Raw genomic sequence first — 26123 nt, 5'->3', positions numbered from 1 at the left:
ATTTTGGAGAGATGCTTAAAGGTTTGTGTACAAGTGATATCTACCTCTTTAAGAGCTTTACAGCTTAAGAGTACTTCACTAAATACTGGCTTCAGAGAAACCTGACCTACGAATACATACTAATGACTTTTTATATAAAAGCTATGTACACTTAAAAGAGAAAGCAGCTCATATGTTTCAATTAAAGACTTGTTAAAGTAGTACTGTACTAAAGTAGTAAGAAAAAGAAAGAAAAGTAACCCATATTTATACAGGATGACAATTTTCACAATCCTGTACATTGAATGATATTGCAGTCATATTTATATTTAGATATTTTTTTCTTTTTACTACTTTTTATTTGTTATCTTTTGAATACTTTGAGTGTCTTGCAAAGCTGCAAACACTGCACTGTTGCACTGTACAACCTGTATTCTGCGGTGACAATAAAAGATATACTCTTCTATTCTATTACTGAGAAATACGGACTGTTGCACAGTTGTCTTGATTTCGACACGTGTTCTTAACCAGGTGTTGCATATGAATAGCCTTTGTCTCCCATGTTGACTATTCTCAGCAAGAGAGCTTCAGAAGGATCGATAAAATTTTCTATTGACTGATCATCTGTAATGTTATCAGTGCACATGTGGAGACGACCCTGATTTAACTATTGATTCTTTGTCCGGCGGTCTCCCATTAGGTTCATGCGAAGGGAGTGTGCTTGGAAAAGCACTGCTCTTTGTGTTTGCTGTTATAAAGCGGAGCCTGAGGGACATATTGAGCCCACTGCTGTGAATCGTGCAGAGTAAGCACAAAGGTGTTGCTCCAAATACAGATAAAGTAAACTGGAGAAAGTTTGGCTCAATTTTGGAAATATATTGAATTGTCAGGCATGGAAAATATGTAGAAGCCATTGTTTTGTAGGTGTGTACTGTCTGGATGTGCTCGGCTGGATGCATATGTGCCATTTTGAATAAATGTGATTTCCATCTGCTGGAACACACGAACACAAAGTTGTGTTTGTCTTCAACGCTTGAAATATTACCATCTATAGCCTGTATCACTTTACTCTATTACTGCAGATGGTTATTATTGTTGGTGAGTCACTTGATGCAGCTGGATTAACAGTTTCATTTGATGTGGCCCTGAAATGCTGTCCCTGTGTGTGTCTCTCTCTCTTATAGGATAAAACCAATAACAATGCATGGCCTGTAAGCCGCCAATCATGGCTCACAGGAAGAGGCCAGGGACCAGTGGAGCAAACAATATGGCTGCTCCAGGCCCCGTCTCCTGTCCCAACCCTCATCCTACAGACTCGTGTGATCTGAAAGCCATCCCCGCACGGCAGCGCCCAGTGCGCTACCCCAAAGAGCCACGTGTCCCGAAACCCCTCCCTCATAACTGTAAGGCACAATATTCTTCTCCCAAGTCTCAAGACGTGGGCCGAAGTCATCCAGAAGCGGACGTAGATGCAGAGGTGGATGTGAAGCATTGTAGCAACCAAGTAGATGCAGACATTGAGGATCAGCGGCCAGCTACGCCGTCCACGCCCGAACAGAACCATGACCCGGATGAGCGTGACCAGGCCGACTTCCATGGCGGAGCTGACAGCCTGGATGATGACTCCAGCTCTGACTATATCAACAACACTTCAGATGATGAGGAAGACTATGATGACGGTGAGTGTGACATCAGTCATCATATTAAAAGAAACTTATTTCTGCCCTGTCAGTATTTTCTCTTATTAATTCTGCTGAATATTTTAATTTTCAACAAGCTTTGTGTTATAGTTTAAGGAGAACGAAAAGAGTACCTTCATTTATTCTACACATAAAAGCCAAGATAATGAATTGTGAATTTGATGGTAATCTAGTCAATAGGGGTTGCTTACTTCCACATGTACCACATATTGCTCTAATGTTAAGTTGTAGTAGTAGCCATAATTAATGAGAACCATTTCTGTTTGTCACCATAAACCCCTCCAGGACTGGCAGAGGAGGACGAGGGTGTGACTTACTACATCCGCTACTGCCCTGAGGACGACAGCTACCTGGAAGGTATGGATTGCAGCAGCCAGGGAGACTGTAACCACGGCCACAGCCAGGGGGACTGCGCCGGTACCAGGGAGATGGACGAGCCACACACTGATGAATGCCAGGAGGCTGTGGAAGGATGGGCCGAGGAGGGGGAAGGGGAGGTGAGAGAGGAAGAGTGGGTGGAAGATGAGGAGGGGGAGGGTGCAGTGAGAGAAGAGTGGAGAGAAGATCAGGAAGAGGAGGAAGAGGTGAGGGAAGAGTGGAGAGAGGGAGATGAGGAGGCACGAGAGGAGTGGAGAGAGGAGGACCAGGTCAGGCAGGAGCAGTGGGCGAGACGAGAGAGGCACCGGGTGGAGGAGTGGGGTGACGGGGAGGGGGAGGTACGCTGTGAGGTGGTGGAGCAAGATCCTGATGAACAGATATACAATGGACGACCAGAACCCATCCTGGACCATCACCAACATCACCATCATCATCACCACCAGCCCACCATGCAAGACGCCTCGCACACTCGCCGGGCTGAGGAAGAGGAGGAGGCAGAGAGCGACGAGTACTGTCCCAATGAGGAAGAAGATGAGGAAGGGGACGAGGAGGAGCAACATGGAAGGGCCTACACCGGAGACTACTATGTCCCCGAAGACAATGGAAACTCAGTTCGAGTTTCTCCGTACCGTAGCCGTAAAGTTCTGGTGGTAGAAGGAGAGACGGGGGAGGAGGCTGAGGAGGACATTGACCAAATTGTTGCTGAGATTAAAATGAGTATGAGCATGGGGAGCCTTAGCAGTGGCACTGACCAAAGCCCAGAGGAGCTGGCGCAGGACCCAGCACCAAGCGACTACACCCTCTCCAAGCCCGACGCATCCCCCTACCCACCGCCTCACCACCGCCACGACAGCCGGCCCAAGTCCCTGAACCTCCCGTCCATGCACCACAACAACCCCGACCTCCAGAGGGGCGTGAAGGTGCATCCACGCTCCCCTGAAGACAGGCAGAGATGGGCACAAGAGCAGGTGAGCTGTTTTGAAGCAGAACAGTTGTGAGAATGTATCTAATCTGTTAATAACATCAGCTCTGGCGTGAAAGTAATTCGTAGTTTAGCATCTGATATCAGCTGCTAGCACAAACCTTGCTTCACAAACGGATGTGGTCACACTGGGATTTAATTATGGTATATGACCCAAAGTGATTTTGTAATAGTTGGTTTCCATTCACAAGCCACTGCTCTCCATTCCCTCCAAATGAAAGGCTTAATTTAAAGCTAATGCAGTTTGGTCTTAATGCAGAACGTATGTGCCATTATTTCAATTCAAGACTTTCCAGTTGAACCCCAGAAGTTAAGGTACAGACAGTGGCAGAAAGAAGCAGAGAGCATGACAGCAATAACAGTAACACAGCTACTGTATATGGTCTAAGCACAGGATGTAGGTTCAGGATATTTTAAGAGAGTCTTGCCACTGGATGCGATTGAAGGAGTTTTGTGACAAGCTGGAGATGAGTTACAGGTGACACGCTCCTCATTACCACCCAGAGAATAGCAGGAGCCTCACACCACCTCCACGTTACCTTGAAATGTCCCCCGCTCCTCATCTTCTCTTACTCTCACAGACCTGCATGAATGCACACACACACACACACACACACACACACACACACACACACACACACACACACTGTACAGAGACATCATTAGATTCAAACGCATGCAGAGCTTCCCCATCTTCTAAAAGTCAGGTGGTAAAAGGAGAGCGAGGATAGTCTCCTGTGGGCAGCATGCTGATACACACCTGCTCCACACTGCGCACATGTGCTCGTACAATCGCTCTATGTTGCTCATTTGTAGCAACTGGGTCACACGGCGTAACTAGATTAAACTGGAAAAAATGTACAGCACGCTGCGGATTCCCACGGACTCCCGGACTCGCAGAAATGATTTTTTTCTGTCCTCTGTTATCAATTGAAATGTTCTCCGTACGCCACTTCAGCGTGACCCTTGACTGAACCAGAGCAACAATGAATTTAATAAGAGCCTCTTGTAGCAGCATGGAGCCAAAAGATTATGTTAACAGAAGAAATACTGTGTGAAACCCTTAAGAGACATTGTCTGCACACACATACAAATGTAATATTTAACCTTTAGTTTTTTTTGTGATATGTTTGTTTGAGCATCATTGAGATGTTAAGTGTTTTCACAGCCTAAACATTCACACATTATTTCCCATGATATTGTCCTTTATATTAGTTTTTTGCCTTCGGAAATGTGTAATTTTCTAACAAAAAAATAATATTTAGAGCTTTTCTCAATGACTGAAAGCGTTTATCCCCTGAAAGCATCCATTGTGATATTTGTAATGCACCTCTGGCTGTTTCAGTTTATTCACACCAGTCTAGGGGTTTTTCTTCAGTGTTATCCATCCTTAAAGACTATACTATATGTATGTAGTATTTGAGTAATCTGTCTTTTAAAAAATCTTCCATGAACCACCAAGTATGTGAAAGACTATATGGTAAAAGTCTGGGTGTAGTTCTACTCCTGTTGTATGCTGTTTTTTTTTGGACATGTTGTATGTCCTAGCATTAGCATTTACATATTTAGCTATAAATACCATATATTTAGCCATAACACCAGATATTTTATTTTTATTTTAGATATTTTGAGTATTCATAGCATGTTTTATATGAAGACCACTGACAAATGTATTACCTCTAGCTGAACATACGATACAGAAAAGAATGAAAAAACATATAATTATAGTTTTAACTTGAGTCTGATAAGTAGATACAGGGTCAGGCACTCAATTACAAACAAATCCTGCTAAATCTATCCCGTTGTGTACACATGGGTAGAAGCTGCCAAGCCTCTCGGTGGTGATCTTGCGGATGTTAATTGCTCGACTGGATTAAAATTAATGTGGTGCTGACTTATTGATGATAAAGTTTCACATGTAGCCTCTTTGCACGAGGTGCGCGGTTTGTCTGCATTCGCTCGGGATTCTGTACATGAGCAAAGTTTTGTAGAACATCACAGTTTAGCATTGCGTCCCTACAAACGACAACCCGGATCTCATTAATTTAATGGCTGTTTGCACAGCTGAGTTGGGCAGCATAATGAATACTGATCAGGACTTTATGTTGAGTTTAGTCTTTTGGCGAAAGAAGCGACACAGATTCACAGCAGCAGGAGCCGTTCCTCTGCATTTCACTTCTTCACTGGAGGTGTTATTGGCTGGAGCATTTTATCTCAGCCACTAATATGACTGAATGTTAATGAGTGTTTGTGGACTTCAAAATAAATGTCCAAGTGGATGAACAGGGGCTTTTCCATTCTGCTAAATTGGCCATCCGCTCGCTCTTTCCCAGTCTGGCCCCGCTGTTACGGAAACAGCTTTACGATAATATTAATAGAATTTCACGATTGCAAAATACCTGTAGAATCCCAACTGGCGCCACAAACAATCACTATAATAATTTCCTGCTCATTCATAACGTAAACACAAATGCATTTGTAGACTGTGAATCATGAATGCATCATGCAAACACGAGTGAAGGAAGCGAGGAGCCACGATAGCCAGATGGAAAACATTCAGCGTAATTCTTCCACCGTGTGATTAGACTCTGGATGTATTGTACATGTAAATCTTATAAAAGATGTGACAAAATGAAGAGCTTAACCATGTGCCAAGTGACAGTTGTTTGAACCCACATTGTTTCTCTCTTCAAAACAGAGCATAGCTCATAGGATGATTTTGTTTAATTTTGTTAATAGCTTAACACACCATAAGGAGAAAGACATGTTTATTGTATTAGAGGTTCCAGGAGTTTATGACCGTGCAGGACTCTCTCTCTCACGTCTTGTTTATAGCAATAGTCTGTACCTACACATACAAAACCTCCCACATGTGAGTCAGTTTCCTAACTGAATCTCTGGAGGTCATCCAGCGGCATAAATAGAAATGAAATATGTTTGCCTTAATTCAATATTACTCTCTTTAAAAAACAATAATTCTTATTTGTTTTGCAACTGTTCTTCTGTGTTGACTTGCCAGGTGAGCAATGGTGCGGAGCAACCCAGAAAACAGCAGCGGTCCGACCTCAACGTTCCCCTGGAGAACAACAACGTACCAGAGGTAAGGTTTGGCTATATGTTCTGTAGCAGCGTTTCCCTCATTGTCCTTTATCTGATGTGAAGTCGTTTGTCATTTAGACTGAAGATATTGTTGTTTATGTGTGGGATCCAATGTGGGCACATGCGCGTGTGGCCATCTGAGTAAATGAGTAATTGTGCAATTACAACCTCAGCTCATGTCCTCTCCTTACGGCGTGATAGCATCCTAGTAATTGAGCAGCGTGTCTGCTTGTGGTTTTATGAGAGCCATTTTTCACTGAGATGTCTGCAGTGGATGCTTCCTTTACAGGCTCCGCCCACCTTTCTTTGTCCTTGAGCGGTGTAAACTTTCTGAATATGTGGTGCGTCGGTTGTAGGATTCAGTAGATCCACTGGGATGAGGGTCTGAATCTCATCAATTGTCCGAAGCGTTCTCCTCCACCTCCCACATCGATGTCAGTGTGGGATGGTAGATAATACTTTGCACTGTCTCCTCACCCACTTCTGCAGCGCCCCTTGAGCAAGGCACATATATGAAATGCCTCCAGCAGTTTACAGTTATGAACTTGTACATGTATGGTCAGGAATATGATCAAGGATCAACATGGATGAGATAAAAATCACAGTCATTGTTTTAAAATCAATCAGAAAATTAAACCTGTCCTTATCAGATTGTGAATCTTGTTTCATACAGTTGCATCAATAAAGGCATGATTAAGACACATTGTTAAATATATACTTAGGCAGCTTCCATTTGCTGCTTGATTGCATGACCTGATAATGTTGTGAATGTAAGTAGCAGATCCAAGCCAAGTTTAACCCTTAATAACGCTGACAAAGAGGATCAAACACTAACATTTTGACAGGTTTCCTTTCAGACTGTAGAGAAATACCTAATTCACAACCAGTTACCTGTCATGCTCTATTTCTGTCTTCCAGCCAACAAAGAAAGTTGCATCGTTTCCGAGCTTTGTCGATGGTAAGTTAATCTGTCTGCACACCTGTGTGGTGATAAAATCTAAATATTTTAATTACATGGAACAGTCCCAAGTGTCGCTTTGCCTTCCTTTTCCACTGCTGTTTATCTGCCTCTAGGCACCTCCCAGATATAATAATTTCCGATGGCCTTAGTTGTGTGTTTGCTCCTTTTGATCATGACAGCACATTGTGTTCTGAAGTGTGTGTTTTGAGAGTCCACACCTACATAGTATCACAGAGGCAGATTAATCTCCGCTCCCACCAGCACTGCTCTGCACTCGCATCAGCTCACAGTCAGGGCCATCTCACTGCTCAGCCTGTTATCACCATATCTCCATCTCCAGAGCAACAGGGTTTGGCTCGGTTTCTCCGCACAGCCAATGGAGTGCAGTGATTACAATACCCTCTCCACCTCACACTCAACCCTTTCAGTCTAATGGCTTTCCATGTGTCTCCTTGTTAATCTTCATCTTCTCTGACTGTCCCTGGTCCAGTCCCAGGACCCTGCGAGCCAGAAGACCTGATTGATGGAATTATCTTTGCCGCTAACTACCTGGGCTCCACTCAGCTGCTGTCTGAGAGGAACCCCTCCAAGAACATACGCATGATGCAGGCCCAGGAGGCTGTCAGCAGGGTCAAGGTACTCAAAAGCATACCCACTCACACCAAGATCCACTTGTAAACACACATACTCAGTTTGTGCCACAAAGATAATCACTGTTCAGAATCAAAAAGAGAAACATGTGTCTTCTCCCTTTGATTTGGTTTGATTTGTGTGTGATTTTCCTCTGGTTCAATAATTTTTGGAATCTGGTATTACTATCTGATTGTTGCAGTCCTAATTAACTCTTAATAACTATGTTTATTAGGACCTTTCTACAAATAACAGCTGGGTCAGATACACAACTCTGAAGTCTGAACAGATTTTACAAGTTGAGTGACTAAATAATTTGTAACTTGGTTTTTAACATCATAAATATTGATGTTGAAGCCTGATGCATTGTAATATTGATATTACTGGAAGCTAGTGCTTAATGTTGTGTTGCTGTACAAATGAGTCAAAAGTTGAAGCAGCCTTGAGGCTGTGGTTGTTCCCGAGTCAAAAAGAAATATTTTCCACTAGAAGACTTTTTAGGGGCCAGAAAACACATTTAGATAGGGATTCCTGAGGATCTGAAATGGCTCCTTCGTTGATGGCAAAGTTCCTACAGTGCTGAATACCCGGGGGGGCCATCGCCTCTAACTTATTCTCATCTATGAAACAGCATTTTCATTTCATTTGATCATAACGTACCAGCTGTCTTGTCTAGGCAGCACTAGTAACTTAAATATGTCAAGAATATATAGAATACTTGGTTGTTCTGTATGCCCAGTGGCTTTGCATTGCTGATAGGGCATGTTTAGTTGTGTTTGTTCTGCAGTATTGTGATATATTCCTCACATTTCTGTAAGAAAAAGCAGTTGCATTTCCACAAACTCAAACAAACACCTAAAATTCTGCTATTACAGTATATTATTTTAGTATATTTTAATACACACCGATCAGCCACAACATTAAAAGTGACAGAAGAAGTAAATAACATTGACATCGTGGCAACTCTGGGGAACCTTTGGACCTGGCAATACATGTGGATGTTACTTAGACATGTACCACCCACCTAGACCAGACCAGGCACTCCCACCCCATAGCAATGACACTCCTTGATGGCAGCAGCCATCCCCAGCAGGATGCAGCCTGACACAGGCACACACACAAAAACGGTTTAGGAACAACTAAAAAAAACACATGAAGAACAGCACAAGGTGTTGATCTGGCCTCCAAATTCCCAAACTGATCAAGTATCTGTTGGATGATCCACAGAGGCACAAGGGATACCTACACTATATTAGGAAGATGGTTATAATGTTGTGGCTGATCTGTATGTACTTAACCCCAAGGGCTGTGACTCACCGAACCAATGGTGCGCAGTTTTCCAGTTTTGCAGGGCCATCGTTGAGCATCTATGGCCCTAGTTAGTGATGAACTATTAAGTTCATAGGACACACACAGATGTTTGTAGCTCTTCCTAACTTCCCAGCCTCGAAAGTGTCTCCTTCAGTTTCCAGGAAGAGTTTCCTTCCATACAGGCATGGAACATCTGTGCTAGCTGGACGTTTGCCGCAGTCTTTTTCAACACAGTTGGCCTTCATTGTCGGCCGTTCTTTGATGACGGTTTGATCTGTCCACACCTAAGATTTACGAATGCTGTTTGTGTCTACAGCAAAGCATCCTAGTCACACATTAGGCATGAGTGCTCTTTTAGGGCAGCTAAAGAACTTGGCCAGATTAGGCTGTAGGGCATGTGTTTGCCACAGACGGCTGGATAATGGGGCCGCCGCCATGTGAACTTTATATTTCCCTTGCTGACACTTGCACCCTGCTGCTCACTAATATTGTTGTGATGAGGATGATGTAGAGAAGCACAGCTCCTTTCATGTTATTTTTGAAGAGCTTGACTGCTATATATGCACCACTGTTACTCTATTAAAATAGCAAACTTTATAGAAACAGGTACTCAAAATTTAATTCTGTCAAGAGAAACTTTTGATGTTTCTCACGTTCCTCTCTGTTGTGAGTTCAGAGTCCCCTTTTGCCAGGTGACTTTTGTGATCAAAGAACAGCGTGTCATGATGCAAATGACATAATTTAGTGCCACCAGTGTTTTGGTGCACAGTTGCTACCCAGACACCGATCTCTTTTTATCTCCCGCTCATGTGAACACAAGCCTGGCTTCTAAATATTGAATGACTTCCTGTGTAGTGGTTTACTTTTAGAATGTTACGTGCTGTAATGAAACTTCTGATTGACGAGGCGGATATACTGTGTGTGTGTGTGTGTTTTCCAGTTTTCTTGCTTGATGTCAGAAAACAACACTAACTGGCCGATTTCAATTAAGTCAAGGCTATGTCAGTGTAGAGACCTGTTTTTGCCTTTTAAACTAATTGTATTGTTTTCCATATACCTATTAAACACACCAAAGCATTATTTGCTCATGAGCGTTGTAACCGTGAATGTGGCATGAGGGATTAACGTAACCAACCAGATGGCCTTTGGAAACTGTTTGGAAAAGGGCAGACATTATCAAAACAGATGATTGGAACGTCAACCCGTAGACTGTATATAATTATGGACAATATGTCCCCTCTTTCTTGCATTGGCCAAACTGACAGTATTTTCCCGGGAATACGTGCAATGCCATCTTGCAGTCAGAGTCTGCGCAGTACTGCGCTAGAGTGGAGGCACACGGAGCAGTGTTATCGATGACCCGCCCACACTTCTGCCAGACTCACTCTTGTTTTTGTTTAAATAATACTGCACTCTGCTCTACCTCCAGCAGTTACAAAGAAATGTTGGATTATACACTGTCCTTATTTATTTGTTTTTTCCTATTCTTACTCCTCTACGGAACCGCTTCATGGAGTAGTTGGCATGGCAACTTCATCATCATGATGTCACATCATGTTTCTATATTGTCAAATAACTGACTAAAATGAAACGTATCCAAAAAAATGGACATTTGAGTGTGGATCAGTATTATATTAACTACTTAAAATGACTGAAACCATCCTTGAAAACATTTTATTTGACGTGTGTTTTAGTTTGGCCTAAGTCCCATCCACTAACATGGAGGGGGTGGAGCTTATGATCTATACTGCAGCCAGACACCAGGGGGAGCTCTACTTGCTTTGGCTTCCCTTTTTAGGGGCTGTTCCGTCATTTTATGCTGCAACCACACATATTGACTCTCACAGCCATTGCACTTTAACATAGTTAAAGGAACAAAGTCATGTTGTCCATTCGTTTGTGCGCTTTGAAGCCTGAATTTTTGGCCTTTTGGCTTTCTTCTTGGATTTTGGAGGAGTGACAGGGCGCCACTACGATCACGAGTTAGCATTAGCATACCATGCCCGAAATTGTAACACGCTTTACTGTATAATTTACTTTAAATATAACTATTATTTTACATATACAATAAGCATCATGCTGTATTGAAGACTTGAAACTAGCCATTAAGACAATAAACTCATTATAAAACTTTGCAGTTATAAACTTTAATCCCCAAAGCCCTAATATCTTCATTATGATCAGTCACATGCCAGTTAAAGAGGTTCATGAGGAAAGTCTGAAAGTGTTTTGGCCTGTTGCCTTGTCTCAGTCTAACAGCCCTCTTCAAAGCCTGCTGGCATCATTCCATCTGTCCAGTCTATGTGTGCTTCTTCTCTCACTTGCTTTCCATCATACTTAGTTGCTTTGCCTACAAAGATCTTGTTGGGATAAAAACCATAGCAACAATAAGCCGTGACTTCTTTGTGGTTTGCCGTGATAGGTAGGAGTCAGCTGAAGAAATAGTCATCCAGTATCTCCTTGATTTGTTCTACTGCCACAAAAAAATATCTGTAGCAGGAACCAACTCTTAAACTTTGACTCTGAGAAGGATGCAGTCGCCTTCAAACAAACCCGACCACGCAGTTTAGTGCAGTCATACTGGTGTGTTTGCTTTAGATCATCACAAGGAAGCACACATGTAGTAAACACAATCACAGGAACACGCCTCGTAGTGCTATGCCGAGTAAGAAGAAGCACGCCAGGTAAATTGTAGCAGAACTGCGTAGGTTATTTAGGCAGAGCTTTTTTGGCATGTTACTCACCCTGTTTGATGTAATATTTATGAAGGTACACCCCCGCCCCCGCCTTTACCCCCCTTCACTCTGCGCCTCCTCAGCAGAGCATTAGATGTTGCTGAAAGCCTTGGATGTCTTTCTTGCATGAGAGCTGATCACGGAGGAGGAAAGTTTACAAAATGAAAACTGGAAAAAGACTCTTCCCTTTGGGCTGTTTCCAAATACCATCTTAGTGGTTCCAGCTTAGCGCAGTGGTACGAGCAGTCTTGCGCTCAGAAATATAATTGGGAGATCATTTCCTCTGGTATGGTTGATGGAGAAAGGGACAGCAGCTCAGCTTGAACTTTATAGAGAGGTGTTGATTTTGCTAAGAGTCCTCTAAAATGTCACTTAACCAAGTTTATCTCGGGCTCACTCCATGGACAGTATTACTAATGAACTAATGACACACATTAGCTGTGTAACACTGCCTCCGTGTTGATCTAAGCTTTTTAATTCCAAACATGGTGAGATGACCTTGTAAAGCAGTCCAGAGACCAAATCCCAAGCACACAGTTTAAATCCTTGTTCAGGGCTTAATCTCCTCCCCTCCCTCTTTGTGTGTCGTTGATTGTTTTCCAGCATGTTCTTTGCTGTTAATAGCATTTAGACCGTGATATGAACATGGTTGTTGCAGTGCCTATACACTTGACCTGCTGAGAAATGGAGCTTAACCATCTGTCTTGATGTCAGTGAATCCACAAAACTGTTCATCTACATCCCCACCCCAAAAACTCTCTAGACTGTCCTAAAACAATCAATTCATGTCTTTTGAATTGCTGTATTTTAATGGGAAAAAGCAATTATTACCATCTGTAGTCGCAGTTTTGATTTTTATCTGATAACCGAAACGGTTGTGCAATACGCTATCTCCACAAACAAACATTTTTTTTTTCAATTACACACTTCCTCTCTCTCTTTCTCTTTGTCTCTCTCATTCTCTCTCTCTTTGTCTGTCTCAGTATCACTCTCCCTGTTTGTGAGAGCAGTGATAGCACACCTGCCGTTTGGTTTTGGGCTATGCTGTCTTACCTTCTTTTATTCACCTTCTTTATTTCCTCCTCCTCTTCCTCCTGTTTTTTGTGCTCCCGTATCTGCTGACCTTGTCCCGTCCCAACGCCTGCGTGCCTGCCCTCCTGCCTGCCTGCCTGCCTGCCAGAGGGTACAGAAGGCTGCCAAAATCAAGAAAAAGGCGGTGTGTAATAAACAGAGCAAACGGAAGACCCTTTGGCCACTTTCCTTCCACTCTCACCTTTTTTTTCTTTTTCATTTATTTTTTTGCCTGTCTGTGTATCCTCTCCCATCTGTGTCTTGCACACTTCTAACTTCATGCATTGGCTTCAGTACGTCTTTGTCCCGTTTTCGAGAATATAAACATGTATTAAGGTGGTAGAATTCGTCAAACTGGTCCTTTAAACATGTTATAGTAATATCTGTTGAGATTTAACCACTGTGATCAGAGAGAAATGAATAACATTGACCATCATGTGACAATACAATGTTCTGCTGGGAAACCTTTGGAGCTGGCATTCATGTGGATGTTACTTAGACATGTACCACCCACCTAGACTAGACCAGGAACCCCCACCCCATAGCAATGAAACTGTTCATAATGTTACGGCTGATCAATGTATAACTCATATTCCCAAGTTCCCATAAATTTCTCAAAATTTCTAACACTAAAATAACAGAAGCTATCAAAGTATCTATCATCCAGTTGGTACAGCTTGTCTCACGTAAATATACCAGAGTGACAGGAAATTATAACAGAAATGGTAACAAAGCACAACACATTCAGAACAACTCTTTTCCATTGTGGTCAAAGACATACAAATTAATTTCTGAGACACTATCGTACCCAAATCAAAGCTCAAGCCAATTCAAATCTGGGTTATCAAATATTATTTGTCAAAGAGTACATGCTGATGTTTTTTAGTTGTATTGCTCTTGCCCTAAAGTAAATTAAATGATGTATTTAGCAGATTGTAATTCAGTGCATGTCTTTTTTTTGTGGGATTAACAACTTTCACCGACCGAAGCAGGAAATGATTCTCAGTTCATATCATATCATCTTTACACTATGGTGATTCTGAGACGCAGTGGAGGGAAGGATTATGTGCAAACAAACGCATGTGTTAAACAACCAAGGAAAGCTTTAAAGGAGAGCCCAAAAGAGCTTTAATCCACAAATGTGGCAGTAAACATGAAGTTTTGCTTTGCCTTAATCACACAGGCAGTTACAGACAGAAGGACATGCATGATGCATTAAATTCATTAGACAAATTGAATCTTGATTTGGTAGAACAGAATAAATTAGTTCGCTTGGTCCATATGTTAACCTCTGACTGAAAGCAAGTCTTCAAGTCTCACAAAAACATAAATTAGCAACATGTCTGTGGAGGTTCTTAGTCATCCAGGCCATGGTAGATGCAAAAAACAAGGCAGAAACGAGGGCAACTAGACTTGTTGGGTTTCTTGGAGACATGTCCCCACTCATCCAAGTCAACCACATACAGTCTGTAATTGGATGAATTTGTGTTGATCCTGTTGTCTTCTTCCAATGAATGCTACTCTAATGAACCATTAATGGCCAGAGACTTCAGACTCAAGGTGTGAGCTTGATGCTGGACTCTGGACCCAGTTGCCCTTGTTTCAGCTTTGTTTTTTGGATTGATTTGCAACGCCCGATCAGATCTTTTTCTAATCTTCTCTTAGTTTCTCAAATAAATGGTTCACTGTTTATGACATGAAAACTTTAATTACTTCGATATGTTTTTATTTTTATTAAGATTCTGTATCACTGCTGCCTTACTTGAAATGCATAAGGCAATTTCAATTAAACTAAAACAAATATAATTTTATTAGTCTACAGCACAGTGATTAGAGGGAAATGTGTGCCAGCTTGAAGCCCTCACTGGTGTAACAGCCAGCTGGGAAGGGTTTAATGTTAAGCTGCTCTCCTGATTTCCATGCCAGCTCTGCATCCTTGCGCCAGGACAGATGATGTAAACTAACACCACTGCTAAACGCTTTCGTCTTCTGACTTTTCCACCTCACCTTTAGAATCAGCAACCCGTTCATCTTACAACCATTAACCTTGTTGGAAACTAAACTAAACATGCATGCATTTTGGATATATAGATGTAGACTATCGTACATTTAATACAGACATCATTCAGACAGCTTTGTTAAGATAGAACAGGCTTGGTGAAAAGATCTTGAACCATCAGTGTCATGAGGAGATGATTTGACCGACTCTCCTCCTTCTGTGTTTCTCCAGAGTGCAGATGGAGATGCTCAAACCCTCACTGAGGTTGATCTGTTCATCTCCACCCAGAGGATCAAGGTCCTCAATGCAGACTCACAGGTGAGTACTTCAAGCTGAGTTACTCATCAGGAGACTGTTGCTCTGTCGTTGCTGTCAAAACCGCAGCTTAACTCCTGACACCAGCCACATCTTATGAAACCCCGGCTCTGATTGTGACTTGTTTAATCTCATGGCGTCACATTCAGGAGTTCTTTTTGACCGTGCACAAAAATAGATTCTGCAAAGCCAAATAAAAAAAACTGCGGCAACATCTGTGCAGCATGGCCTTGGTTTTATTTAATTTAATTTAGTACAAATATCCAAATTTTAACCGGAAATTGTTATAGGCACATTGAAAGTACACAATTTACCACACGTTTTCTCACTTTACAGTCAAATCCAGTCAAAAATGTTCACACAAAACCCCTTCTCCGCTGTTTACATCAAGCTGCATCATGTGAAGCAGCAATTCAAGTCTTCACGGAAGGTGGAGTTTTTGATGCTTTTTACTTCTTGACATCACGTATAGAGCCTCGTGATCACGGCAACAGTTCAACGTATATGTGATAGATGATTCATGTGCAGTATTTCAGTCTTAGCTGCCGTCTGGCCATCTGAGCAGAGTGTCAGAATGCGTGTGAGTGTGTGGGCAGCCGCCTGGCAGAAAATAACGTGCTGCAATGCAGTGTCTATCTTCCTCCCTTTCCCATCTGGTTGCCACTGGTCCTGCCACTTTTTAGAGGAGAGTATGGGTATAAAAGCCTTCTTCTGCAATTAAAATTTTGATGCAGCTTGCTGACTCTGATTCATAATAAGAACAACTCCAAAGGTGGGCTGAAACTACAGCACTAATTAGGCTGATGTGATAAAACCCACCACGCAATTAATGAAGTGATGTTAACTAAACTGAAATTAAATATAGCACATTACCATAAACCATGAATGAATACCTCATAGCGAACATACAGATTTGTCTTTGAAGTCCAGATCCTCTCTAAATTGTTTCATTCAGAAATTATGTCTCATGAAATCTGCATTATTACACAATTATAAGGCTGAGTGAACAACCGTGATTACACAATCAACACAAACACTCCAAAACACCTTCAGAGTTCTTATTGCCCACCTGTTAAGATGAACGTCGTACTCACAATACGATTTACTGAGGCATTATTGGGCTTTAATCAGATTATACTGCAGGTTTGAATCCAATCATCAGCAGGCCTAGTTGTTTTCTGTCGACAATACTTTCATCTCACCTTCTGTGCTAAATGGATGATGTAGCCCTGGGGGAAAAAAAGGAACAAATATGATGCACAGTGGTTCTTTCATTTTTTTTAAATTACTGATATTGAAAGCAGCCATTGTCCAAGACACAATATGATACAAGTACAAAGCTATAGTAGTAGTGTCTTAATTTAAAAAAAAAAGTAATTGTGTTTTAATTGCCTCCATCATGGATTCATATTTATAGCATACATATACAGATCAGCCACAACATTAAAACCACTGACGGGAAGAGTAAATAACATTGACCATCCTGTGACAATTCAGTGTTCCACCTAGACCAGACCAGGCACCCCCGCCCCATAGCAATGACACTCCTTGATGGCAGCAGCCATCCCCAGCAGGATGCAGCCTGACACAGACACACACACAAAAATAGTTTAGGAACAACTAAAAAAACATGAAGAACAGCACAAGGTGCTGACCTGGCCTCCAAATTCACTAGATCCCAAACTGATCAAGTATCTGTGGGATGATCCACAGAGGCCCCTCCCCTCAACCCATAGGACCCAAAGGCCCCCACTAACAACATTCTGTTACCAGACACCACAGGACACCCTCAGAAGGCCCATGTCCATTCTCTGATGAGTCACCACTGTTTTGGAGGCACAAGGGAGACCTACACAATATTAGCCAGGTGGTTATAATGTTGTGCCTGATCGGTGTATTGATCCTGCTGTAGTTTAATGGCTGCACCAGTAATTACTGAAAAAAACGAACATTTGCTACAGGATTTATTTTGCTTTTCATTGTAGTGAGGTCTATATTTACAGTGGAAACAAGTGAATAAAGACCTCAAGCACTCAACTGTGGAGTCTTATTTAACATGTTGTGGTCAATATGTGGACAGGAAACCATGATGGACAACGCCCTCCGCACTATATCCTACATCGCTGATATTGGGAACATCGTAGTCCTGATGGCGAGGCGCCGGATGCCACGCACAGCCTCGCAGGACTGTATCGAAACTACGCCTGGGGCGCCAGAGGCAAAGAAGCAGTACAAGATGATATGCCACGTCTTTGAGTCCGAGGATGTAAGTGACTCTTGACTTCTAATTCTGTGTCTGCTTCTGTGTCTTCATGCGTTTGTGAGAGAATTTGTGTCCAAGACATCATTTTATTTGTTTATCCTAACTTTAATTTTGTCACAAATATACAGAAATCCCACAAACGTTCCTGTGTGCCTTGCAGTATCCAATTAAAACAACCCACTGATGTGCAATGATGTATACTGGCTGGCCACTTTTCATTTTTTGTTTCTTACCACACTGAGCTGCTGCTAGCCTTGTTGAAGCAGATTCAGCGAGACTTGGCAGCGTGAACAATGTTGCACTGAGGAGCCAGCAACTCACTTTCTGTGCCAATGAGTTTAAATGCTGGACTCCAAGCTGTCCCCTCTTCATCTAATTTTGTTGCCAGGTTTTAAAAGGCCGGCTAGAGTTATAATAGAACCACTGAGCCACTCATCCATCAACTTATTAACTGTTTCTGTTATTAAGGCTGTCTTGTTTTGTTTTTTGACTTTATTGATGTGGGAAACTAAGCCACCGCATGGCTTTTACTCATTAGTGTCTGCAAATTCTGCAAGCGATTTACATGATGAATCCTCTACTTTTCTATTACGGTTCAAGATAAAAGTCCACTTACTTTCCCATCACGTCGTGTTTTTTATATTCATTGTTTTCATTAAGCTCCATTCCTCCTAACCCAAAGAGCAGGAAAGAGCTGCCTCTCTCAGTGTGAACTGTGAACAGCTTTTGACAGTGGCAATCAGTTTATATTATGCCTTAACATATTCTTGGCACACCCTTTGGCACTATTGTTTGACGCCACCAAAGGCTGCATTGTTGTTTATGTGTGACATTGTCAAGGTTTTCATTTGTGACTCTTACAAGACAAGATCATAGACACCCCTTTACTTCATCAGCCCTTCTTCTTTTTTTCTGTCTGCAGGCCCAGCTTATCGCTCAGTCTATCGGCCAGGCGTTCAGCGTAGCTTACCAGGAGTTCCTGAGAGCCAACGGCATCAACCCAGAGGATCTGAGTCAAAAGGAGTACAGCGACATCATCAATACCCAGGAAATGTATAATGACGACCTCATTCACTTCTCCAACTCTGAAAACTGCAAAGAGGTTGGTTACATTTACAGCACACACATAAATATCTCGGAAGGGTAGCGATGCATGCGTGTCAGTGCAGGAAAAAAACAAGGTATAAACATGGAGCACCTTTTACATGTGGTACAAACAACACTCATGCTGCAGGGCTATTAAAGAAACACACAGCTGTAGTGGCTGTTAGCTAATTAGACAGATTAAAAGGCAGATGGTTCAGTAAAATCAACTCGGAGCATGTCAACTCAAGCTTTTTCTGCTGCTGCATTTTCACTTTCGCTAACGCTGTGCCCTGAAAACATTACCGGAGGCTTTTGGAGAATTAAAAACCGTGGAACACTTTGTGCTGTACGAGCAGAGAAGCTCCATGGGCAGCACCACCGCGCAGCTGCTCTATTAGAGGCACATGAGTAATTTGTACTGATGGGGAACCTGGGCTTTCTTGAAGCACTAAAGCTTCCCCACCTTCGTAGCTGAAAAATAAATTCATGTCTCGAGGCTGGTTGTGTACGCTGCTAACATCTGCTAGTCTGAAGAACTGGGACAGGAAAATACAACTGAAATATAGAATAGTTCTATGAATAAATGGCTTGTGTTCTTTGAGTGTTTATGTCTAACATGAACCCATATTTAGCTTCAGTAGAACTCGGTTGTGATGTAGACGTTAATGTCAGTATTGCAGTGCAGACTGGCTTGACTGTAGCAAAGTGTTTAACAATCTCCCGTTGTTTTTAATGAGATACGATTACAGTCTGTTATAATATTAAAGTAATGAACATTGTTTATTTAGCACTTTTCTAAACATACACCGATCAACCACAACATTAAAATCAATGACAGGAGAAGTAAATAACATTGACCATCTTGTGACAATCCAGTGTTCTGCTGGGAAACTTTTGGACCTGGCATTCATGTGGATGTTACTTAGACATGTACCACCCACCTAGACCAGACCAGGCACCCAATTACGCTCCCTGATGGCAGCAGCCATCCCCAGCAGGATGCAGCCTGACACAGACACACACACAAAAACGCTTTAGGAACAACTAAAAAAACATGAAGAACAGCACAAGGTGTTGACCTGACCTCCAAATTCACTAGATCCCAAACATCAAATATGTGGGATCATCCACAGAGGCCCCTCCCCTCAACCCACAGGACCCAAAGGCCCCCACTAACAACATTCTGTTGCCAGACACCACAGGACACCCTCAGAAGGCCCATGTCCATTCTCTGATGAGTCACAACTGTTTTGGAGGCAGAAGGGAGACCTACACAATATTAGGAAGGTGGTCATAATGTTATGCCTGATCGGTGTATACTACATACAGTTTTTGTGCTTTATAGTAGTTTTACCTACATACTCTGTATGTGCTTCATCATGCTTCTTGATGCTCTCCTTGAAGTTTCAGTAAAGAAACACCTCATTTGTAACTTATTTAATTTATTATTTTACACACTGCAAAAAAGTCACCACCTGGATTTAACTAATCAAATAGGTAGGAGCCTCCTATTGAATAATTACTGCATGGGTGATTATCTTTCAGCTGGCAACAAGTTATTTAACCCCAACTGATGCAATGAGTAGCTTCTCATTTCTTAAATAACCATGTCCAAAGACACATCCCGTGGTCGTGGAAAAGATGTTAGTCTGTTTGAGAAGAGTCAAATCATTGACATGCATCAAGCAGTGAAAACATTCATCGGTGATTGAAGAAACTATTGAAACTGGGTTAAGAACTGTCCAACACATTATTAAAAACTGGAAGGATAGTGGGGAACCATCGTCTTCGAGGAAAATATGTGGTCAGAAAAAAATCCTGATTAATCATGATCGGCGATCTCTTAAACGTTTGGTGAAATCCAATCGAAGAAAAACAACAGTAGAACTCAGGGCTATGTTTAATTGTGAAAGTAAGAACATTTCCACATGTACAATGTGAAGGGAACTCAAGGGATTGGGACTGAACAGCTGTGTAGCCTTAAGAAAACCACTAATCAGTGAGGCTAACCAGAAGAAAAGGCTTCAGTTTGCTAGGGAGCATAAAGATTGGCCTCTGGAGCAATGGAAGAAGGTCATGTGGTCTGATGAGTCCAGATTTACCCTGTTCCAGACTGATGGGGGCATCAGGGTAAGAAGAGAGGCAGATGAAGTAATGCACCCATCATGCCTAGTGTCTACTGTACAAGCCTGTGGGGGCAGTGCTATGATCTGGGGTTGCTGCAGTTGCTCAGGTCTAGGTTCAGCAACATTATGTGCCCAAAGAATGAGGTCAGCTGACTGAATATACTGAATATACTGAATGACCAGGTTATTCCATCAATGGATTTTTTCTTCCCTGATGGCACGGGCATATTCCAAGATGACAATGCCAGGATTCATGGGGCTCAGATTGTGAAAGAGTGGTTCAGGGAGCATGAGACATCATTTTCACACATGGATTGACCACCACAGAGTCCAGACCTTAACCCCATTGAGAATATTTGGGATGTGCTGGAGAAGGCTTTGTGCAGTGGTCAGACTCTCCCATCATCAATACAAGATCTGGGTGAAAAATGAATGTAACACTGGATGGAAATAAATCTTGTGACGTTGCAGGAGCTTATAGAAACAATGCCACAGAGAATGCGTGCTGTAATCAAAGCTATAGGCGGTGGCGACTTTTTTTTGTGTGTGTTTTTTTTTTGTGTGTGTGTCTGTGGGTTCTCTCCGGGTTCTCCAGCTTCCTCCCACTGTCCAAAGACATGCTGGTTAGGTTCATTAGTGTGATTAGGTGTGTGTGTGGCTCCAGCCAGAAAATGAATGAATGAATCAAGTGTATTAATTGATGTAATGAGTAACTAAATGCATATTTTATTTGCTCCATCATTGCCATATGTTTTGGATGCAGCTGGGTTTGTGCTGTGGCTCAGTTTTCAACCACCTACAGTATTTGTAATACACTTAATGGCAGGCCCTAATAGGATTTGTGGCCACATGAGCTCAGTACTCAAAAATCTCTTCACATTCATTAAGTACAGCCTTCCAATAATTTTTTCAGACATGGCCAAAAAAAATATGGATGTGGCTGCCAATTTATGTCAACAACACTTATCTCAAGTAGTCACACGACACTAGACTTTCTCTTGTTATTAACGTCCATTTAAACTCCCTACGCTTGTTGGAATCGGTCAGCAAATGTAACTTTTGGCGTGCTTCCTCAAAGCTAATGATACATCTCTGTTCATTTCCCGACTCTCTTTTATTTGATAAGTGTTGTTTGGGTTTCGGGACGCAGAATTCAAGGGAGAATCCATTTCTAGATCAAATATACCGATAGTTCTGTCTAATCTAATGTAAACTAATCCAGCAAATTTAAGAGATGAGGCTACTTCTTGAATTTATGCAGTGTTTCTGTAAATCCCCGCCGTAGAGCACCGCTCCTCATTGATTTGCAACATTATCTGCAACAATCTAATGCAACCAGAGATATCTACCTCAGTAGAAACAAACAAAAAAGAACATTATTGTGTCATGGTACTGTATATATTGTGATATTTCTCACCACTATCCTCTGAGCTGCCGTTATAACGCCCTCTGATCCATTAGCACTGGAGTCTGCGAATCTATTTTTTTCTGAAAGGTGTCAAATAGGAACCAAATTGTTTCAACTGATAATGAGTTGGGTTTTTTTTCGCATTTTCCTGCAATTTGTAAATGAATCTGTTGCTGATTAATTTTAAGATGAGAAAAGACTGGAGCAAAATGTTTCTAACACTGCTCTGCTCCCATCAGGTAAAAAAATGAGATTATTAGCATTATTGTAGTAGGTGAGTTTCTGTTTGTCATAAAAATGACTCACAAGCCGTCTCTTCCTTCTCCACCTCTGACTTGCTCCCTCTCCCGCCCACAGCTGCAGCTGGAGAAGAGCAAAGGGGAGATCTTGGGTGTGGTGATCGTGGAGTCCGGCTGGGGCTCCATCCTGCCCACGGTTATCTTAGCCAACATGATGAACGGCGGGCCAGCAGCTCGCTCTGGCAAGCTCAGCATCGGAGACCAGATCATGTCCATCAACAACACAAGCCTGGTGGGGCTGCCGCTCGCCACCTGTCAGGGAATCATTAAGGTACACTGACGCTGAAGATGTACACAGAAGTGTGACTGGGAGAGGCAGCTGAAGCCGTCAGTTTTTAAACACTCAAACACATAAATGTGTGTGTCTCTCTGTGTCAAAGGGCTTAAAGAATCAAGTCCAGGTGAAAATGAACATTGTCAGCTGCCCTCCTGTTACCACTGTCCTCATCAAGAGACCAGATCTAAAGTACCAGCTGGGCTTCAGTGTCCAGAATGGCATTGTAAGTACAGCATGTGCATGTTTCACACACACACTCGGCCCCAGTTAAGATTAATCTGCTCATTACTCCACTTCCTCTGTACAGGATCCACCAGACATACAGCAGATGAAGATAAATTGTTATTTTGACTCAATAAAGTACTTGCTAAAAATCATCTTTAGCAAAGATTAAATGTGTCATCAGTTCATCATTCAAGTGTGACCCGTCTTTGTTAGCCTTACACCTGTCAGTTGTAGATGATGTCACCCATACTGCTGTATTTCTGCTGTTTTACCGTACCGCGACACTACTCAGAAAATACCTGCGCTTCCTTTCATCCGTTTTCCCCTGCAGATATGCAGTCTGATGCGAGGCGGTATTGCCGAGCGAGGTGGCGTCCGTGTGGGTCACAGGATCATAGAGATCAATGGCCAGAGTGTGGTGGCCACAGCACATGAGAAGATCGTCCAGGCCCTGTCAAACTCTGTTGGCGAGGTTAATCTGATGCATACAAACACACATGTGCACATACAAAGTGGACGTAGAACACTGCAAAAAACTGTTGTGATATTTTTACACTGTATGAAAAAAGAACATATATGGGTTGCATACAAACAAAGGGCTGCAAATGAAAGCAACATGGAAGTGCCCAAAACTGCAATTTCTCAAATGACAACTTCAGGCTATTAGACCTTGATTTTAAAAGGTCCAACTTTACAGTAAAAATAAGCATGTTTACAAACTGGTAAAATTATGCAATTATTAAATGTGGGGTGGGGGTGCCTGGTCTGGTCTAGATGGGTGGTACATGTCTAAGTAACATCCACATGAATGCCAGATCCAAAAGTTTCCCAGTGGAACGTTGTATTGTCACAAGATGGTCAATGTTATTTACTCTTCCTGTCAGTGGTTTTAATGTTGTGGCTGATCAGTGTACATACAAGTGTATTTTTCTGTAAAAAGGATGAATTCAAGAAATACTGAGCTTTTATACGCCCTCTAAGGTGACCTTTTTAGTTTCTTTTTATGATGAGATATCTTGCTTAGTGTCCTCTAGCACAAGCACACTGACGTACACAGTGTTCTACTCTTTTCTGTTGTTTGTCTGTTCCATTGAAACTATGCTGTCATCTCTCTCACTGCCAGATTCACATGAAGACCATGCCGGCAGCCATGTTCAGGCTTCTAACAGGGCAGGAGACACCTATGTACATATGAACGGCCAGGGACCGCTCCACAGGACAGACTGTCAGCTGTGATTGGTTATCTCACCCGCAGTACCAAGCTGACCAGCGACCGAGGGGAGGACTGCTTCTCCTCCTCGTCGGTTCATTTCCCTTTTTTTCTTTGGGCTGATGACTTCAATTTTCCTTTATCTCTCTTGTCTGTGCTTAACATGCAACAGCCATTTTCTTGACGCGAGATGCTTAATCCATCTGACCAGCTGAAGAGGCAGAGTGTGTGTGGATGTTATTTATTTGTCCTGTCTGTGCTTTCCTGTCACTCCAGTGAGATAGTGTGGACGGACTTACAGCGTGAGTGTGTCACAGTTTATTTTTTTATATTCATGTAATGCAATATGATACTTCTACTATACTTCTTGTATAGTTTCATGTTCCTCTCTGTTAATTTATTTCTCATGTAAATACATATTTTGCTAATATTGTGACTGAAGGCAGTGGGGAGGGAGGGGCCACAGCTGCACTGTAAATATTTATTGAACCTTGCTGTTGAATTGAAAGCAGACCATGATGATGGCAAAGACACAATTAAATGCCGGATATCATAGTAGTGGCCTGTGAAAAGTGGAACGAGTTACGTGTTTGGATCGTTGGGTTTGAATGTGCTAAGTTGACATAACGTACATGTGAATCGAACCAATGCTTGCAGCAGGGGTTCATGGGAAAAACGCCATATCCTTTTGATTTACGACATTATAAGGCAATACACGAGTTCAACCTCTGAATAGGACGACTTTTCTAATTCTCATGTACAAACGCACACACATTTAAATAACAGGCAACTCTTAACATGCATTAACTATGCTTTTGATATCCAAGTCACATGTACAAACAGTTTCTTTCATGTGCTACTTTACTGTATGTTCATCTTTAGTGTTCTGACTGAGACTCATGCATACTATGAGCGGACTGTGAATGTAACTGTGTTGTGTGAGCTGTCTCATTGCCATAAGCAGTATTAGAATGTCTGTACATAAAGAGAAACGTGTCTAGTATTGTGCTCATGTTAGGAAAAAAAACAAAAAACAAACCAAAACACACAGGTTTAGTCACTGCAAACATCTTCCCGACTGTATGCTGGCTTTCGAACTCGAGAAGGAAGGAGAGAACTGTGAATCACACACTGTGACGGGGGAAAAAAAGCCACGGAGTAATGGCTTTACAATGCATTGTAGTAAATTTTAACCGTATGAACATTATCTGTGTGCATGCCTCGTAAAGTAGTATCATGTCATTGTGGCAAGAAGATAATAAAATCTGAGCTAAACCTGGGTTTGATTTTTGATTTTTGATTTTTTTTTTTGGATCGAATTGAATCTTAAAGAAAAGGTTTGTGTTTTCGGTTTTCTGTGGAGATTGATTGCTGCCAAAAAAGATAAACTAATTAAAAATAAATAGATAAGACGTTTGGCAGGATAAAAATAGATACACTGACGATAAATCAAAATGGTGTTTTATTTGAATTAATAAGTAGTAATTTTATCATTTTGGGATATTGTACTCATCCAAGATTTTTTATTTTCACATTTAAACTGTACTTAAAATGCAAGCTAAGCAAGGGAGGCCACCTCAGCTCCACTCATGCTCCACCTCGTTTCACATTGTTTTGATAAACCGGGAGTTAGCTACTGCCAAGATGTTGCCATGTTGGCTAGTGCTCTTCAAAATGGGCGACGTCAGAGAGGGTTTGTCCAAATGTTGACCCTTCTTTTTCTGAGTGGACTGTTCCAATGGAGCCCTACTACGGCCAAGGAAAGAAAAGTTAATAAAGGAGACGAAAAGTGTGGCATGATAAAAATCAAATCACGATAAATCAAAATTGCGTTTTGATTTAATAAGCAAGTAATCATTTAGTTTTTTCTTCTGGACTAATGTCATAATTTTGAGGGTGTCTGAAGGGCATCAGTTTCTGTTATTGCAAATCTAAGAGCACCATGACTTTTTGTGCACAATAAAAACATTATTTCATTGCAATCAGTACATTTTATATCCTGTGATATCTCTTGTGTCTGGAGTTTTTTTCTTTAGGAAGCTTCCCACAAGTCTGAGCTCTTCATCTCT

General features: G+C 41.9%; 1 protein-coding gene and 1 long non-coding RNA gene across 2 annotated transcripts; one reads left to right on the top strand and one right to left on the bottom strand.

Moving 5' to 3' along the window:
* Positions 1–1183: 1183 nt before the first annotated feature.
* On the top strand, positions 1184–25784 carry apba2b (amyloid beta (A4) precursor protein-binding, family A, member 2b; the record flags this gene model as incomplete). The annotated part of the gene is made up of 12 exons (XM_084541767.1): positions 1184–1658; positions 1965–3025; positions 6059–6139; positions 7057–7096; positions 7590–7735; positions 15077–15163; positions 17241–17426; positions 18346–18525; positions 22401–22613; positions 22723–22842; positions 23176–23316; positions 23968–25784. 12 exons carry the CDS (start codon positions 1184–1186, stop codon positions 24037–24039), a joined length of 2802 nt encoding a protein of 933 aa, XP_084397893.1. The 3' UTR covers positions 24040–25784.
* On the bottom strand, positions 15401–18520 carry LOC311486023. The gene is made up of 3 exons (XR_014698984.1): positions 18394–18520; positions 16230–16389; positions 15401–15835 (listed from the first exon to the last, which is right to left on the bottom strand). It is a non-coding gene; the product is annotated as an uncharacterized lncRNA (long non-coding RNA).
* Positions 25785–26123: the final 339 nt, after the last annotated feature.

This window comes from Chelon labrosus (genome assembly GCF_963514085.1).
Source record: "Chelon labrosus genome assembly, chromosome: 3".
In the NCBI taxonomy this organism is placed as follows: Eukaryota; Metazoa; Chordata; class Actinopteri; order Mugiliformes; family Mugilidae; genus Chelon; species Chelon labrosus.
Note: the sequence above shows the minus strand (reverse complement) of the source record. Positions and strands in the feature narration are given on the sequence as shown.